Source organism: Patagioenas fasciata, chromosome 20, assembly GCF_037038585.1.
Source record: "Patagioenas fasciata isolate bPatFas1 chromosome 20, bPatFas1.hap1, whole genome shotgun sequence".
NCBI classification, from domain to species: Eukaryota; Metazoa; Chordata; class Aves; order Columbiformes; family Columbidae; genus Patagioenas; species Patagioenas fasciata.
The window spans coordinates 1,786,531-1,804,803 of NC_092539.1; the positions used below are offsets into that span (position 1 = coordinate 1,786,531).

Consider the following 18,273-nt stretch of genomic DNA (forward strand, 5'->3'; position numbering starts at 1 on the left):
CTACCGTACTTACTGTAGTTAACACGAATACCTACAGGGCCGCGAAAACAACGATTACATTTAAAAGCCACCCAAACCAGCATTATGTGTCCTTGTGGCCAAGAAGGCCAATGGTACCTGGGGTGCATCAGGTAGAGTGTGAGCAGCAGGTCAAGGGAGGTTCATCCTCTGCTCTGCCCCGGTGAGGCCCCATCTGCAGTTCTGTGTCCAGTTCTGGGCTCCCCAGTTGAAGAAGGACAAGGAATCACTGGAGAGTCCAGTGGAGGGACACAAAGATGCTGAGGGGTCTGGAGCATCTTTCACATGAGGAAAGGCTGAGAGAGCTGGGGCTGTTCAGCCTGGAGAAGGCTGAAAAGGGACCTCATTTATGCTGATCAGTATCTCCGGGTGGGTATCAGAGGATGGAGCAGACTCTGTTCAGTGGTGCCCAGCGCCAGGGTGAGGGGCAACGGGCACAGACTGAAACACAGGAGACTCCATGTGAACATGAGCAGAAACTTCTCTGCTGGGAGGTGCCAGAGCCTGGCCCAGGCTGCCCAGAGCGGGTGTGGAGTCTCCTTCTCTGAGACATTCAAACCCGCCTGGACCCACCTGTGTGATCTGCTCTGTGACCCTGGTGAGCAGGGCTGGGCTGGGGATCTACAGAGGTCCCAACCAGGCTGGGATCATGGGCTGCTCCAGGGGCTTTCTGCTGGTGGCTTTTCAGTCTCCCTTCACCCCCAGGTAGGCCCAGCCACCCGCCCCCCGGTGCTGCCCTGCCCCGCTGGGCTCTGTCCCCGCCGGGCCCTGCGCGGCTGAGGACGGAGGGGCGGGGGGAGGCAGCGGCGCTTCCTCCTCCGCCCGCTCCCCGCCCCGGGGCCGCGCCCGCCGGCAGGTGAGCCCGGCGGGAGGCGCAGCCCGGTCCGCGGGCCATGGCGTACCGGGAGCTGGTGAGGCGCTGGCACCAGGGCGTGCTGGCGGCCGACGGCGGGGACTGGGACGGCGCCCTGGAGATCTTCGGCGGGATCCCCGAGCCGCCGGCCCGGATCTGCTTCAACATGGGCTGCGTGCAGCTGCTGGCGGGGCGGCCCGGGGAGGCGCTGCGGGTGAGCGGGGTCGAGCGGGGGAACCGCAGGGTGGGCCGGGGGGGGCGCTGGGGCGGGCGGCACCGCTTGGCCATTTCGGGTTTTGAGGGAATGATGACTGAAACTAGTAATGCTGAAATTATTGTCCCTGAGGGTGGTGAGAGCCTGGCCCAGGTTGGGCAGAGAGGTGGTGGATGAACCATCCCTGGAGACATCCCAGGCCAGGCTGGACGGGGCTCTGAGCAACCTGAGCTGCTGAAGATGTCCCTGCTCATGGCAGGGGGGGCACTGGGGGAGCTGGAAAGGTCCCTTCAACACAAACCATTCTGTGATTCTATGAAACTCTCATTAAAATCCAGAGTTTCTAGTCTGCACATCCCACTAACCGCACAGATGCGAGCGGTGATGGATGTGAATGGAGCCCTGCAGCCCCGTGTGCCCATCCACAGCCCTCTCCAGCGGTCGAGGCTGCCAGAAAGCAGCCGCTGTGCTGGGAACCCTTTGGAACCGGGGAGCAGGTGCAGGCAGGCAAACACCCTGAGGAAAAGCCTTTTCTTACAGTACCCAGCATGTCTGCACATCTGGCTGGCCAGCTGTCAGCTGACCAGCAACAGGATGCATTTAAGCTGTTTTTTAATTAGCAGTAAGCAGAAATCAGGCTGTGCTGGAGGGGCTGGGAAGAGCCATGGAGCCCCGAGCAGGGCAGTTACAGAATCACCGAATCTCAGCCTGGATGGGGTTTCAGGGCCCTCTGCAGATCCCTAGCCCAACCCCTGCTCACCAGGGTCACAGAGCAGATCACACAGGTGGGTCCAGGCGGGTTTGAATGGCTCAGAGAAGATGACTCCACACCCGCTCTGGGCAGCCTGGGCCAGGCTCTGACACTTCCCAGCAGAGAAGTTTCTGCTCATGTTTAGATGAGCTTATACTGCTATAAGGGACAACAGTGAGCAAAGCACAATGGTGCCCAAGAGAGACTTTTTAGCCCTGATGGATGGGCACGGCTGGGAAGAAGCTCAGCTATGCTTCACACAGGTCAACGGTTGGTTGTTCATTTTTTCCCTTTTATAGCACAGTAAAGCAGACAACACAAGGTTTGCTGTTGAAGCCATGGGAGAAGCAGCTGCCACCTCGCAGTCACTCCCTGACCTCCTGCAACATATTTTCACCCCTGCGATGCTACCACTCCTGTCTAGCCAGTACCACAAGAGTTCATTATCTACCTACCATCTCTTCACAATGACAAGTGAAGGAGCACACCTCCTAGCTTTCTCAGAAAGTCATTGAGACAGTTTTCCCAGCACGTTGGTACTTCGAACCATCAGCCACAAGCTGCTACCAGCTTTGATAATACTTCCCTGGTTTTAGCTGGGAAACTGGACCAGAAATATTGACTTGTAGGTGCAGCATGAAGCCCGTTGGCTTTCTCCCTTGCACCCTTTCTCATACTCATCACTGTAGGCTGCTTCAAACAGCCTTCCCTGCTTGGGCTGTCCTGCTCCCACCATGAGGACAAACTCTGGTCCGGGCAACACAGTTTTCTCGTAACAAGATGCTGGATGGCATACGTAACTCGTTTGTTATGTTCTGTCCATTTTCCCTAGGAAGGAAAAAAATCAGAAGCTCAGTTCATACAGAGCCAAGACCTAAAAGGTGCCTTGGAGCTGTCTCCTGCCCCTCAGCCCAGATCACAACCTGGCACTTGGCGGTCCAGAGGAGCTGGTCACGAACCCAGAAACAGCTTCTGCACCCAGCGCAAGTGCAGCTGGACAAGACTGGCTGGGTGTGTGCACCCAGGCATCAACAGGAGAGATCCTCACTCATCCTTGCCACGTGTCTGTGTTTTTCTCCTTAGGCATTTGATAAAACCGTTGCGAAGGACAACTCTTTAGCCGTTGGCTTCTTTCAGAGAGGGTTCATCCATCTGCAGCTGGAAATGTGAGTGAAGCACACATCCATTTCAGTCTTGCCTTTTCTGCTTCTAGTCATACTTTATTCCTAAACTTAAATGATTCTGTAATTCTAAAATGCACTTCGTCCCACAATTTTAACAGTTTGTAAGGTCCAGTTTGGCCTTATAAATGGTGTCTCAGGTCAGCAAGTCTTACCTCTGATAACACTGAGAAGATACGAGCTTGTACAACTCTGTGGCCCCAGGGGTGGCTACTATATGGCATTACCATCCCATACACAGAGAGAGAGAGAAGCTGCTTCTGTGTGTGGGGTTACCAGGAGGTAATGGTGCCATTCAGATTTTCTTTGGGAATGAAAAGAATATAACTGAGATGCTAGGTGTATCATCGCGTGGTCCACACAAGCCTGGCCTTCCTAAAAATGCGGTTTGCCCCTAGGGTCTGACTCTCACTCTCTGCTGACAGCAGATTTTATGAGCCTGATCTTCATCTCACTGATTTCATGTTGGGATTGCACCACTAGTGTCACGGAATCGATTACTCATTGTTTCCAGGGTTAAATTGCAGTGACATCCTGCTCACAGAGGTGGGCGGAGGATATTACGGGTCCTTTCTCACATCCAAAGTTCAGGTATTCTCTTTCCTGGTATTTTCCCCATACTTTCCAGACCTTTGTTTCCACAAAGTGACTATATTTATTGCTGTGTGAGGGAGCAAAAGTGAGCAGTTCTGCGCTCACAGACAGCCCGTCAAGCAGCTACACGCTCTGTGCCGGCAGAGCTGCGCTCAGGGATGCTGCAGCCCCGGCTGGTGCGGTGGAGCTGCTCCCTCCGCTCCCAGTGCTGTGACACGGCCGGCAGCACAGAGCGAGTGTGTCCCGAGCACACACACTGTGCAGGAGGTGGGGGCAGCACTGCTGGCAGACCTGCCCCTGCCACAGGAGGTGGCGGCCCCCAGCACCCCCTGGCTCCTTCCCTCATCAGATGCTGCTCCCACCTACAAATCAGAGAATGTCTGGTATTGGAAGGGCCCTGGAAAGCTCATCCAGCGCAATCCCCCCATGGAGCAGGAACACCCAGCTGAGGTTCCACAGGAAGGGGTCCAGGCGGGTTTGAATGTCTGCAGAGAAGGAGACTCCACAACCTCCCTGGGCAGCCTGGGCCAGGCTCTGGCACCCTCACTGAGGAGAACTTTCTTCTCAAATTGAAGTGGAACCTCCTGTGTTCCAGTTTGAACCCATTGCCCTTTGTCCTGTCACTGGTTGTCACCGAGAAGAGCCTGGCTCCATCCTCCTGACACTCACCCTTTATATAACCATGAATGAGGTCACCCCTCAGTCTCCTCCAAGCTCAAGAGCCCCAGCTCCCTCAGCCTTTCCTCATACAAGAGAGGCTCTACTCCCTTAATTCACCCAGGCACCTTCTCTTGGCCGGGTGACGCTGCACAGCCCTTCCTGGACCTGTCGTTCCACACCTGCAGCCTGAGTGGGAGCCTGTATTGATTTTATTTGCAGAGCTGGTGTAAATTCAGACTAAATCCCTTATCTTCAGGGTTTCTCTAAACTTCTTCTCACATTGCTCTGGCTGTGCATGTACACTCATCACAGAATCACAGAACAGTTTGGGTTGAAGGGACCTTCCCAGCATCCCCAGTGCCACCCCTGCCATGACAGGGACATCTTCACCAGCTCAGGTTGCTCAGAGCCCCGTCCAGCCTGGCCTGGGATGTCTCCAGGGATGGTTCATCCACCACCTCTCTGGGCAGCCTGGGCCAGGCTCTCACCACCCTCAGGGACAACAATTTCTTCCTCCTGTCCAGCCTGAATTTCCCCTCCTTTAGTTTAAAACCATCACCCCTTCTCCTATCGCAACAGGCCCTGCTAAAAGTCTGTCCCCATCTTTCTTATTGGCCTCTTTTAATTACCGAAAGGCCTCGGTAAGGTCTCCCTGGAGCTTCTCCAGGCTGAAATCAGGGGTTTCCCAGCCCTCGCTTCTCACCCGAGATATCTGCCGGGACAAAACTGCCAGCAGCGAGCTGGGCAAGGAGCCCACGGCATTTGTTAATCTCTGTTCCTCACATTTTCTTCTCCTTGGAACTGCAACTATTTCAGGTATGAAAACCTACTGTTCATCCCAATCAGTAAAACTCTGCAGGTGACCCCAGACACACCACATTAATGTTTTCTAACTACCATCGAGGAGAGGACAGGGGCTTTCCTGTGATCACAAGAGGTCACGTCTCTGGTGCAGCTCTCCTCATCCAGGCTACAGAGAAGAACACCTTTTCTGCTAGCTTGATTTTTGAACTTCTCAGAGTCTTCAGCTTTTTTATCTCAGTTTCTCCTGTCATTTCTGCATTGTAGGTATGAAGAAGCTCTCTCTGACTATCAAATGGCCTTCAGTCATTTGAGAAATAATACCTTCATCGATTACAAGCAGCTGGGGCTGAGGCACATCCTGTATGCATGGGAGGTAAGAGTCTGTCTGAGCGGCCCTTCCCCTCTGCTGGGCTGTTCCGCAGCAGGCGTTGGTGACCCGAGAGCTTCTCAAGACAGTGCGCTGAAACAGTAAAATATTCTGCTTGCACTTTTTTTTTAAAGGAACCTTATCATAAGAGTCATAAAACAATGTTGTCTCTGAAGAGTTTAGCAAATTACACAGCTTGAAAAGTAAAACCATTCAGAGCAGATGCTCGGGAATTATCTGTGCCTGTAATATTTAGGCTTACCTGGGTGTAAATATGCATGTAAGTCTTGGGAACTCAGCTCTAAAAGCTGAAATAGGTTGAGGTATAGACAGATGGGAACGAAGTTGGTCCATAATGAAGACTCTAAGAAACTGATGTGCATGGAAGTCTTGTCTTTTCAACCGTAACAACTGGTTTTAACATTACCTCTGGGTTTCACCCCACACTGGGCTGCAAGCTGGAGTTTGCTTCTGCAACACCTCACTCTGCTGCTCTTGCATGGGTAGATGGAGTCAACCTGCCTCATCCAGTTTGAAAAGAGATCTAAGTCTGAATTGATTATAAATATTTGTGATGTAAAAGACTCCTAGAAACTGTACTTTGCTGCAGGGGTTCATTTTGTTTTCTGTTCTGAGTCCACACACACAGAAAAGAGTATTTAAATCTTGATTCCCACAAGAGTGAGGAGTCATTGTGTAACTCCAGTCAAGCATGGCCAGAAACCTGTCCTTCCTTCTCGGTGAATTTTCATGCACCTTATACCTGGCAGGAAGAACCTATCATTGGCATCTGTGGTATTACCCAAACCTCATGGTTTTTAACCGTTTCAGTGCCATAGTGCTGCCTTCTCTGAGCTCACACACACTTGGGAACAATGGGTTCCCGTTGAACAGCGTAGGGCTGCAGCAGGAGGAGGTTGGTATGTCCCGGGGTGAACGTGCAGCTCCACGTGCTCTGGGCATTGCCAGGACACGTGTGCTCACTGAGCCAAATTCTGCACACAGAGACACTGATTTTATTACAGAGTTGTACAACGTAGATTAAACCAGCATACCAGCAACACAAACGTTTCGATCATTTATACAAAATCCTATCAGTATATACACACCCTCAGGGAAGTCCTGTAGGGCTCACTGGTTACAATATTTGCATACAAGTTTTATATATTTATACACTTGTTTATATTTATATACTTATATATTGATATACTTGTATTTGCATACAAATTTAATATATTTACTACGTATTTTACTACATATATTTATGCTTGGTGAGTAGGGGTCCTGGAGGTGGTAACCTTCAACCAGGAGGTGTGGTTTTGTATTAAAATGATATTATAATGAGCAAAGTTTACTTTAAGTTTAGCACATCCACAAAATTTGGCAATAATCACAACACAATCACCTGTCCATGGCTGACTTCTCAATTCCAGGACAGGTTTTGTTCTACAATTGAAAGTTAATTACTGCTGGACATCTCATCTATTATTAGCCTAATAGTAACTTTCCAGTAGGCCTCACGGTCAGGTCTTTTGGCCTGTCTAGCAACAATACCACAAAACAATTTACAAGCTGATCACTCTGTTGTGTAACGCTGCAAGATACATGACAGTGGGTCTGTCAGGTCACAGTGCTGCCTGTGGACTCCCAGCTTCTCTATATGCTGACCTCTGGCCAGCAAGGAGATCTCCCGGTCTACATTCAGCATAGAGATCAAGGCTTCCCAGCACGCGGTGTGTAACACTCCCACCCTGTGCTGCTTCACCGCTGGACCGGCGTACGTGCTGCTAAAGGGTAACAGGCTACGGCTGACAACTTGCACATTCACAGCCCACTGCAATGTGAAAGACATTCAGTTATTTTGCAGCAAAAGGGAATCAGAATTACTCCGGCACAGCAAAAAATGTTACCTAGTTCCATACAGAAATAACCCTGTGTGACTTGCCAAGAAAATCCTTACTGGCCTTTCGGGTGCAGGAAGGATAAAATTAAAATGTGTGCGGCACCAGAGCCTTCATCTGGTGTTCCCCTGGCCTCGGGCAGCGCTGGCAGCTCCAGCACGCCCAGGGGCTGGCCTGGAGGTGCAGTTTTTCCCTCTTTTCACTCTGCTGATGGAGTTTTTCAGCTGTGTTGCTGAGTGCCTTCCCTGCGATGCAGCAGGGAGCAGGCCGGTGCTGCTGTGTGCGTGCTGTTTGGGTCCCTGGTGCGGTTGGGTGCGTTGTGTTGGGTGTCTGCTCCCTCTCAGCCCTCTGAGCGCTGCTGCCCTCGCCCGCTCCAGGTGCTGTACAGCACGGCAGCAGCGCAGTGCCGGCTGCGGCAGTGGCAGGAGGCCAGGACCACCCTGGAAAAAGCCGTGGTGTGGAGACCTGAAGGAAGAACAGCAATCCTGGACATGGCCCTCGAGCGGGTGCAGGTAAAACAACCTCTGTGGGTTCCTGGGTGTGTGTATTGGGCTCAAGTTAAGAAATACAAGATAAGAATGTGCTAATTGTTGTATGTTTGGGTTTTCCTATCTACCCACCTGCTTGGAAATCCGGTAACAGAGTCTAAGCCATTTGCTTGTGATCTACTAAACTAGGGCTTCAGCTTATCAAGAAGCTCCATCACCCGCAGGTGCTTCATAGCACAGAAACACCGCAGTGGAAGATGACAGGACAACCTCTCAGGTTGGGAGGTTGCTTCCTAGTCCCTGTGTCCAGGAGCTCAGTTCTGTTGGTACCTGTGCTGTAAACCAAGCTGCCTCGTGCAGGGTTTAAGTGCAGAACCCCTGCAAGCGCAGATTTGGGGGGTCTCCGTTTTCATGACACTGGCTGACTTCTTTGAATCCCTTTGGCCTCAGATCCCTTTGGCAGTTCAGATGTTAATGACAACCACATTTAGAGCTTAAGTAGAGTGTAAAAGTTATTTCCGGGGTTGGTTCTAAAGAATAGTTTCCTGTTAGACTCTTTAATATCAGGAGCAACTTGCAGATCTCTGATTAACTCCTCCTGGAGGGTTCATTATTTTGCTATCTCCGCACTTCCTTATCTTATTTGTATCATTTCTAAGAGATTATTCCTTTTTTTTTTTAATCTGATAATCTCTTCTAGCATCATGTTTGTGCCTTACATTAGTATATTCTTTGTATTTGCTACTAGCATGCTACTCAGTGGTCGAACACAGGAGAAAAAAGCCATGTTTGAAGTCTAATAGGAAAAATGCTTAGAGATTTGTTTAATAAACTTTACTCCACTGCCCTCCCTTCCCACCCACCCCATCCCAACAGAGTTAGTCTTTGACTCAATGCTGGGTAGTGGCTGCTGAGCTCCTGGTTTGCATGTGCTTGTTAAACCTGAGTGACCTTTTTCAAGTTCACAGCCATCGTTTTTGCCCCAATGTCTTCCTGGAGCTGCTCTTGCACACACAGGGAAGCTATACTTGCTTTTCACTGCTGTTATGTTTTGTTTAATATTAATTGATGGCTCTTATCTGCTTTCCCTGCCCTAGGACTGTCTGTTTTTAGAGCCTATACATGTTCCTCTCGGGGAGTTTTTCAGACCACGGAAGAAGGAAGTTGAACAGCTGGATTCAAAAGATTTCCTGGGTAAACCCAAGGTAACAGACATGTGATTGTTAAGATTACCAGCAAGCAGATTAAAATCCCACTTTCTCCTATCTCCAGTGAGCATTACTGTTGGCTGCTCTGCCAATCGCTGACCCAAGAGCAGCATTGTCAGGACTTGCAGCCACCCAAGGCATCTGGGACACAGAAGCCAACATTTGTTAGAATTGCCACCTCTTCCATTAAAACTGCGCTTTGGTGCTAAAAAAAACTTCCCAGTCTTGGTCACTTTAAACTCTGAAAAGGTTGAGCAGGTTCTTAGGGAGCCCTGGGGTTGTCCTTTTGCTGACAACGGCCTTTTCAAGAGGAGCACATTCCGTCAGCTGCGTTCCCAGAGGGACAGGCAGGCACTTGGGAGACAAATGCTTTGTCACATCCTTGAACGTAAGTCAGCAGAGCATTTCTCTGATCCCCTCTGTGACCAGTGCAGTCAGCAGAAGTGCCACAGGCCACAGCGCTGACATGAATAATGGGAAGGGAAACTAATTCATTCACGTGCTTTTAAAGAAACCTTGGAAAGACTTAAAAAAACAGGGACACAATCTATTGAAGCTGTTTCAGGAACCCAGCTCTGCTTTTTTCACTAGGTGTGTGGCTCTACTTTATGCCTGACCTTAGGATGTCGGAGTGAAACGGGTCTGAGTAGATAACCTTGCATGAAGTCTGTGAGTCTCTTCATCCAACCTGGATTCAGTCATTTCTTTGTCTTCCGACAGGTGATCTCGTCCATCATTCCCAACGATGAGTACTTTGGCTTCGAGCCTCTCAGGCATCAGGTGAGCAGGACATAGCTGTGAAAGGATGAATGGAGCTGTCATGGAGCTCCAGGTAGGGCCTCAGATCCTAACACCTGTTCAGAGGGACAGTAAATAAGGTGGCACTGTTGCTGTATAAGGTACTGTTATAAATAGATGTTGTTTCTCCCACAGAAACAGGGCTTTTACGAACCCAGTGCTGATGCTCTGCGGTAAGTGTTCAGTTCCACCATGTCTAACTCTCACTATTTCTCTTCAGAAGGTCATGTTTTATTTTCTGCTGTCTTTGTCTGAAGACTCTGTGGGATCCACACCCATTTCTCGCCAAGGGTGAAAGACAAACCTGCAAAGGCTTCTGTGGCTGCAAAAGATGCTGCAGTTCGGTGGCATCTCTCCTGAAAGAGTCCCAGGGCAGTTTGCAGGAGCTGATTCGATAGTCTTGGGAGACAAGCATGGATCACGCCATGGCTGGGGAATGGAAGCAGAGGGAGGTTGTGGGACCTGCACACATCCATGGCAGAGGATGCTCAGCTGTCCCGTCCTAATTCTCAGAACAAGGCTTCTAAGAAATCACTCCCAGCCCTGCTGTGCTGAGCCGAAAGTCAGTCCTGGTTCAAAACCACATGAAAGTCATTTGGTGATACTGTGCCAACAGTAATTCAGGGATGAGTTTAATAATTGTTTTGATCTGGAGGATATTGGTATAATGAAAATGAGTCAGTTGCATTTGGGAAACCTGAGTGTTTTCCAAGCTCGTTTTGTTCCCAGTTGGACCAAAGAGTAGCAATGGAAATCATAACTTCCCAACTTTTGGCACATGCCACTTTGGATCAGTGCAGTGCTCTGGATCAAAGCCATCCAGCAGCAGAAGTTCAGGGTGTGTAAAGGTGCTGTTATTCCTATTCTCTCTTTCCAGAGACGGTGAGTCAGGCTACTACCGAGTTTCATCCCAGTATTACCCTGAGGGCTCGGAGAAGCTGGCAGTGAAAGGCGGCAGTTTGGTGTTTGTGCTGACGAGAGGAGGGGATGGCTGGGCCACAGCCATTCACGATGGACAGGTAAGGAAACCAGAGGGGCTTTCCAGCCCATCCCCACTGTCAGAGACCACAGCCTGCGTGTGAGCAGGACCCTGCTGCAGCCCCCTGAGCACATTCCTTGGGGGCCTACCTGGGGCTTTTGTAAAGCAGAGGAGGTCAGGGATCGTTTCCACAGAGCAGTTGCTAATTGTAGGTTCCTCTGACACTTCACAGAATCACAGACTCCTAGCCTGGTTGGGTTTCAGGGACCTCCGTAGATCCCCAGCCCAGCCCTGCTCACCAGGGTCACAGAGCAGATCACACAGGTGGGTCCAGGCGGGTTTGAATGTCTCAGAGAAGGAGACTCCACACCCGCTCTGGGCAGCCTGGGCCAGGCTCTGGCACCTCCCAGCAGAGAAGTTTCTGCTCATGTTCAGATGGAGCCTCCTGTGTTTCAGTCTGTGCCCGTTGCCCCTCACCCTGGCGTTGGGCACCACTGAACAGAATCTGGTCCATCCTCTGACACCCACCCTGGGATACTGATGAGCATAAATAAGGTCCCTTTTCAGCCTTCTCCAGGCTGAACAGCCCCAGCTCTCTCAGCCTTTCCTCATGTGAAAGATGCTCCAGACCCCTCAGCATCTTTGTGTCCCTCCACTGGACTCTCCAGTGATTCCTTGTCCTTCTTAAACTGAGGAGCCCAGAACTGGACACAACTCCAGATGTGGCCTCACCAGGGCAGAGCAGAGGGGGAGGTTGAACCTCCCTCAACCTGCTGGGTGCACTCTTCCTGATGCACCACAGCTACCATTGGCCTCCTTGGCCACAAGGACACATTGTTGACTCATGGTCAACCTGTTGTTGACCAGGCACCCAGGTCCTTCTCAGCAATGTTGCTGGGCTCCCATCAGCTTCTCCCGTTCTCCTCTGTTGCTCCACAAGAGCATCTTTTGGGGCACTTGTGCTCTCCGCCATACAGGATCCTACGGTGGAATCGTGTAGGATAACAGACCTCACCAAGGAGCACCATTTAGAGCAGTATTTGTCACTTGAAAGCTCTAAAGAGCTGAACAGACGGGTCAGTCCTTACCTGGTGTGTAGTGTCTCTGTTAAATTAACTTTGGGGAGGTTTTGGGAGAGTTTCAGCTGTACAGGAAGGTTTTATAAAGGGCTCTGGAGAAGACCTAAGGAATTAGAGCCCAGCAAATCTGACATCGTTCTGCAGACTAGGGAACTACAGTAGAAAAAGATATATATGACAACATGCTGACTGAAGCCATTTCTCATGTGTCTGCTTAAGTTCTTTGAAAGCACCAGTGCATACCTGGGTTAGGTTGAGCCAGTGAATATATTATCTGCCTATATTTCCAAAAAAAGTCAAAAGATTCTTCACAAGACCACTAAGAAAAACAGTGAGCTGTCTGAGCAAGAGAGGAAGGGCTCTGGGGACTAATAACAGGTGGAAATATAGAAATAAAGGCTGGGCATAAATGAACAGGTTTGGGATGTTGTTTGTGGGTTTTGTGCTTTGTGACCTAGGCATTCAGCATATTCCTAAGTGATGTAGTAATAGTGATACTGATCTAGTGCTTCTTAAGGTGATGGTGTTCCATGACAGACAATCTGGGGCTAATAGGGAACAATTACAGAAGTATTTGAATGTGCTGGTTGATGGCTCAGTGAAGTGTCAGATGAAATTCAAAGCCAAAAAAAGTACAATAATAGACATTGGGGGAAATAAAAGCATAATTACTCACAATGATCAATTGAAATCAATAGCAGTGGCTGAGAAGACACAGCAGTGCTGCTGGGCTGGTATTCTCGCCACCCTTGCTCCCTTCCTAAGCACCCATTTTAGGAGTGGGGTATTGGGCTTGCTGGGTGTTGGGTCTGTTTTATCGCAGCCATTCCATCACAGCACCGCTTTCAGCAGAAAAAACGTGCAAAGGGACCACTGGATTTTGTTCAGCACTTTCTGAGCACGAGCCACGTGGGCCAATGTACCCAACCATGGGCACACGGGGGTCGCAGCGGTTCTGCCAGGGCAGCAGCAGCGCAGAGCGGGGCTGGGGGGGCTGGGGCTGTGTCGGCTCCAGCAGCAGCTCCTGTCTCATCCTGCTCTGCTTTGTGTCCCGCAGAAGCTGCACATACCCAGCTCTCTCCTGGAACCTGCCTCGAAGATGGATAAATGGGTGAGCTGACAACCTTGCAACCAGGGGTGGGAAAGGGGCCAAGAGATACATTCAGGACATTTATTTGTAAGATTATCACAAGATAGGACGACTGTGTAAGAGAAATAGAGTGTGAAACACTGAGACACCTTAACTGAAGACCAGGTGCTCTTGAACAGGAATGACAGAAGAGTTAAGAGCAGGAAAAATCTGTACTTTTTTGTATACACTAAATACAGCAGAATCTGGGGACTTGTACACGTACCTAAGCCACAGTGGCTTGCATCACAAGCTGTCCTAGCTATTGTTGTCTCTTCGCCACCATGGGCGATGGGGCACACGAAGATGAGCAGCTGCCACGGCTCTCCTGACCCACTGAAACTTGCTGAGGCACTGGAGCACACTGGTGAATTTGAGGGCTTGAGGCGTGTTGTCCAGGCTGCTCCCGTGATGTCTGCAGCCACTAGGTGTAGCACAGCAGCCGGCAAGAGGTGCTCCCTTATTCTAGTTCACCAGTAGAGTGAGAGCAGGTTAATGGTAATATCTTAAACATGCACTGCTTTTTGTCTCAAGGCCATGCTCCTAAGCTCTAAACCCTCACCTTTGACTTGGGAAAACTTCCTTGATCTCCTGTCTCCACCACAGGCATATCCACACATGGTCCCCATCACTTTCGATCTGAACCCAGTGCAGAAAGGTGCAACTCAGACTCCTATAGCCTGTGAGAGATCTTTGAAGCACATGGTTGTTCTGATATTGCTATGATTTTTTTTTTTCACTCTCTGAATGAATCCGTGGCCGTAACAGACATTTGGGCATTTGCTCCATGTCTGTCTCGCTGTGAACCGGCCCAGGTTCCCAGGCGAGCTGGCAGATGGTGGGCAGAGCCCTCAGCACAACGTGAGCAACCTCCTTCTGCTCCAGCACCAACCCAGCGAGGGGCAGGAACCCAAGGAAGCCCCACCAAATCTCTTGTAACTCTGCAACCCTGAGAGCTGCAGAAGCCATTAAGAGCCTGAGTCCTCTGTGTCATGCAGCCAGTTCATGAACTGGTCTCCCTGGGGCTCCCTCTGGGTTATACCCAGAAATCTAGAAGTGGCTGCAGCCTGTCTCACGCACACCAGCTTTGTCCAGTCTCCGGTGTCTTCTACTCACTCATTTCTGATGTTGTTCTGTTGCAGAAGATCAGCAATGGGATTCCCCTCCCTCCTGCCCAGGTGCCTCCCAGCCGACTCCACGTGAAGCAGAACCCAGGTAACCCAGGTATTCCCTGGGGCCAGGGCCCTGTGTGGGTGCCCCGTGAAGCTGTGTCCAACCGCTGCTTTAGGGGGGGAGGGTGCTGGTTGCCCACAGCGGCTGTGGCTGCCTGTGCACCAGCCGATTGGTGAAGAGCTGCCAGAGGCCTCTGCTGACTGCAGGTGCTGCTCCTCTGCTCTTGTTTCGTTCTGCAGAATCTCCTGGGGGAGAAAATGCCTCTGCAAATGATGCTGGTGCCCAAATGGATGTAAAGGTAAAATGTTTCACAGGTGAAGCTGCTTACAGCCTCAAGAGATCAAGGTTGTGAGAAGTGCAAGACTGCTGGCCAGATCCTCCACAATTCCTGAGCTGCCCTAAAATTACTGGAAAAAAACTCTTCCTCTGCCCATTTCCTGTTTCGAAGAGGCTCCCAGGTGGCCTTTCCTCCAGCGCTCCCAAGCCTGTGCCCATACAGCTCTGTGAGGCAGCCCAAGGCTGAGGCTCACCAGGGCAGTGCCCTTTGCCACCCTCCAAGGAGCGGAGAGCCCCAGACACGCCAGTGTTCTCAGACACGTACTTTTCAGCCCATTTTGCAAGAGATTGCTGACTTTAAACTGCCTGTGGTCCCTTCTCTTATCCTCCTGTGTGGCATTTTCTGTCCCTGTCAGTCTGGGTACCACAATTCATTCCCGTCTGTGTTCTCCTGGGATGATGTCCTCTGATGCAGCTCTGTGTCATTACCAACCACTGTGTGTGATGGAGCTCTCTTGTGTCCCCTTGAGGACAGCACCACTCTGGCAGTGCCAGCTGCAGATCAGCTCAGCTCCCTTTGTCTTTCACCCCTTTTTGTAGGGCTTTTGGAGGAATTTTTTGTTAGCAGTCTGGAAGAACTGGGACCCTGCTCATATAGGTTTGGGATTGCGAGATACCTGTGTGATCGGACCAGAAACAGGCCTCCTGGGTCACGGGAGGAGCTTTCGATCCCAGGCTTTGAATTTGTAGTTCCTCTTCTCGTATTCAGATCTGCATTTTGATGCTGCACTACTGTTATGTGGTAGCACCGAGCTGAGGGGCTGTGTCTGTGTCACCTCTTGATATGAGAGTCCTGAATAACCACGGTGCCACATCTCTCAGCAGATCACACCGACCCAAGGAGAAGCTTCACCCAGCCCGGACAGACCCGTTGTGCTGCGAGCGTGCTGCGAGTGCTCCGTGGTGGTGCGGGCGGGCGAGGTGCCATCGCTGCCGGAGCTGCGGGCTCTGCTGAGGGAGCAGTTCAGGCTGCAGGCAGAGCGAGGAGAGCTGAGGTACCCCTGTGCTCTCAGTGCATGAGTGTGTGAGGTCCTGGGGACAGCAGGGTGACCATGAGCCAGCACTGGGCCCTTGTGGCCAGGAAGGCCAATGGTACCTGGGGTGGGTTAGAAGGGGGTGGTCAGTAGGTCAGAGAGGTTCTCCTGCCCCTCTGCTCTGCCCTGGGGAGACCACACCTGGAATATTGTGTCCAGTTGTGGCCCCTCAGTTCCAAAAGGACCAGGAGTACTCAGTGTACTCAGGACACTTTAGGATCTTCTCCTCAAGTGTGTGAGGAGGTGACAATGCCACTCCCTAACGGTGCCCTGTGTCACTGTGGAAGATGACAAGCTCAGAGCTGGCTTACAGAGGGTCTTGTTAGACTGAAGATGGTAGAGGACTAGACTTGCCTCAGAGTTTGGCTTTAAGTGAGATGATTTGAGCCGTGTTAATGAACCCTTGCAGCTACAGGCATTCAGATGGCAAAGAACTGGGTGCAGTTTCAGGGGAGGAGGATCTACAGAAGATGTGGCAGCAGCTGACAGATGGCCGGCTGACGCTCCTCTGCCAGGTGCGTGGGCTGTGACAAGCTTCTCTGCTGCGCTGGACTCTGATCCAGTCTCTGCTTTGCCTTTCAACCTCCATGACGACTTCCTCCTGTAGGACTCAGACTCCCACTCGGGCAGACCCGTCCTCTACCAGATGCTGGCTCAGCACTCGTACCTCGCGCAGAGCCCGGGGGACCTGGAGTTCAACAAGGGAGACGTGCTGGACATCCTCTCTGAAGGTAGCCCTGCAGTCCTGTCCTCACGCTTGTACTGGGCCAGGCTTTTGGAGGCTGCTGTGGGGAGGGACTGGGGAGTAGATGGCCCCTCCAGTGCTCTCTCGGGAGGTACAGGCTTGTGCTGGGTTTTGCTCAGAGTTAAATTCCACCCATGAAAACTCTCACTGACCCCACTCACATGGGCCAGGGCTCATCCTGCTCCTTTCTGTTTTTCCAGTGAACGAGGACTGGCTCGAAGGACGCTGCAATGGTCAGACTGGCATCTTCCCCAAGTGCTTTGCAACCCAGACCAACTGTGACGCCACCTTCCTATAGCGAACAGGAGCCTTTTCCTGCCGACTGCTTGGTCTCTGAGGGGTGGGAGACACCAGTCCCAGCTCATCTGGGCCACAGCCTGGAGCTCTGCTGAACCTGCACAGATGTCCCCCGCTGCCAGACCCCATGGGCTCGGTTCCAGCAGTCCCACAGCATTTTCTGCAGCCTGTTCCAAGACCTGGCATTTTTACTTCTGGGCTTATGCTGCTAAAGATGTGCTTGTGCAGGGCTGAGAGAAGCAAGAGGGATTTGGTGTTTGGCCATGGGAAATGTCCATGTGGCAGCTCGGAGCGCAGGGGCTCAGACTGCTGGGTGGGAAGAGGTTCCTCTGGATGGACGTTGTCACCCCCTCCCTTGTTGCTCAAGCTCAGGCTGGAAAGGCTGAGCCTCACTCTAAGGAAGCAGGAGATAGAGCCCTGTTCCCTGGGCCTTTGGGCCATGTGTCCTTATCTCCACCAGATGGAAATCATAGAATCACAGAATGGTTTGGGTTGAAGGGACCTTCCCAGCTCCCCCAGTGCCGCCCCTGCCATGAGCAGGGACATCTTCACCAGCTCAGGTTGCTCAGAGCCCCGTCCAGCCTGGCCTGGGATGTCTCCAGGGATGGTTCATCCACCACTTCTCTGCCCAACCTGGGCCAGGCTCTCACCACCCTCAGGGGCAACAATTCCTTCCTCATGTCCAGCCTGAATCTCCCTCCTTTAGTTTAAAACCATCACCCCTTGTCCTATCACAACAGGTCCTGCTCAAAGTCTGTCCCCATCTTTCTTATGGGCCCCTTTGAAGTCCAGAAAGGCCTCACTAAACTCTCCCCAGAGCTTTTCTTCTCCAGCTGAACACCCCAACTCTCAGCCTGTCCTCCCAGCAGAGCTGTTCCAGCCCTGTGTGTATCTTGGTGGCCTCCCCTGGCCTTTCTCCTCTTTCTCTCATCTCCAAGAGGTGCTGCTCTCTGGGAAGCCCCTGTCGCCAGTTTGCAGTGGGCTGTATGCGACAACATGTGCGTTAGGACCACCATGGATCATCATCCACAGCAAATACTCCATGGACCTGCCAGAGCTAAAGGGCTCTGAACATCCCTCAGCCCAGATGCCTCCGGTTCTTTTCTTAAACCCTTAATTCCTGCCTGGATGTTACTGCTTCATGCTGTGAGGGGATGTAGCTGTGAGCCTGCTCAGAGCGGCCCTGGGCTTTGGCAGAGCCTTGGTGGGGCTGGGGAGAGCACTGGCTGGAGCTGGAAGGACTGAACTGTCTGTCTGGTTCCAGCAGCTGAGCTGTCCTGGGCTCTGCTCATCTAAATAAACCACTCAAGGGCTGGGAGCTGGAGCCTGCTAGGAATTTGGTATCTGACAAAGCTGGGCTATGTAACTTGAATATAAAATAAACCCTGAGCCAGAGTTGGCAGCTCTTAAATCAACTTCCACTTGTATTTTTCTGCTGAGATATGCCAGTAAATATTTTTAAGGACAGCTGGCAGTGTTTGGGAAGATATTCTGTCACATACTATGCAAGTCTTGCACAGGGCAAGATACAGATAAGGTCACCCCTCTCCTCAGAGTTTAGGTGGCCACCACTGCTCTCCACCACCGATTGCCTCCTGCGACTGGTGGGAGAGCAGCCCAGCGGGACTGAAGTACCAAGGAAACTGTGCTGGCCTGGTTAGTGA

General features: G+C 51.5%; 1 protein-coding gene across 3 annotated transcripts; it reads left to right on the forward strand.

Moving 5' to 3' along the window:
* Window positions 1–867: 867 nt before the first annotated feature.
* Window positions 868–18,068, forward strand: NOXA1 (NADPH oxidase activator 1). 3 transcript variants are annotated; one of them, XM_071817406.1, is made up of 15 exons: window positions 868–1,085; window positions 2,920–3,002; window positions 5,340–5,448; window positions 7,721–7,855; window positions 8,929–9,036; window positions 9,760–9,819; window positions 9,973–10,010; window positions 10,715–10,856; window positions 12,953–13,006; window positions 14,167–14,239; window positions 14,437–14,495; window positions 15,356–15,528; window positions 15,977–16,082; window positions 16,175–16,298; window positions 16,513–18,068. In XM_071817406.1, the coding sequence occupies exons 1-15, from the start codon at window positions 912–914 to the stop codon at window positions 16,608–16,610; spliced, it is 1,536 nt and encodes a 511-aa protein (XP_071673507.1). In that variant the 5' UTR covers window positions 868–911; the 3' UTR covers window positions 16,611–18,068. The 3 variants fall into 3 exon arrangements, with proteins under 3 accessions (XP_071673507.1, XP_065709928.2, XP_071673508.1); XM_065853856.2 differs by having other exon boundaries at window positions 15,359–15,528; XM_071817407.1 differs by lacking the exon at window positions 14,437–14,495.
* The last annotated feature ends 205 nt before the right edge of the window (window positions 18,069–18,273 follow it).

Bases quoted from the DNA above. Each gene is read 5' to 3' on its own strand.
- NOXA1 (XM_071817406.1), top strand. From the start codon at position 912: ATGGCGTACCGGGAGCTGGTGAGGCGCTGGCACCAGGGCGTGCTGGCG. The intron at 5,449-7,720 runs GTAAGAGTCTGT...CGCCCGCTCCAG, and splicing joins ACATCCTGTATGCATGGGAG to GTGCTGTACAGCACGGCAGC. The intron at 9,820-9,972 runs GTGAGCAGGACA...TTTCTCCCACAG, and splicing joins TCGAGCCTCTCAGGCATCAG to AAACAGGGCTTTTACGAACC.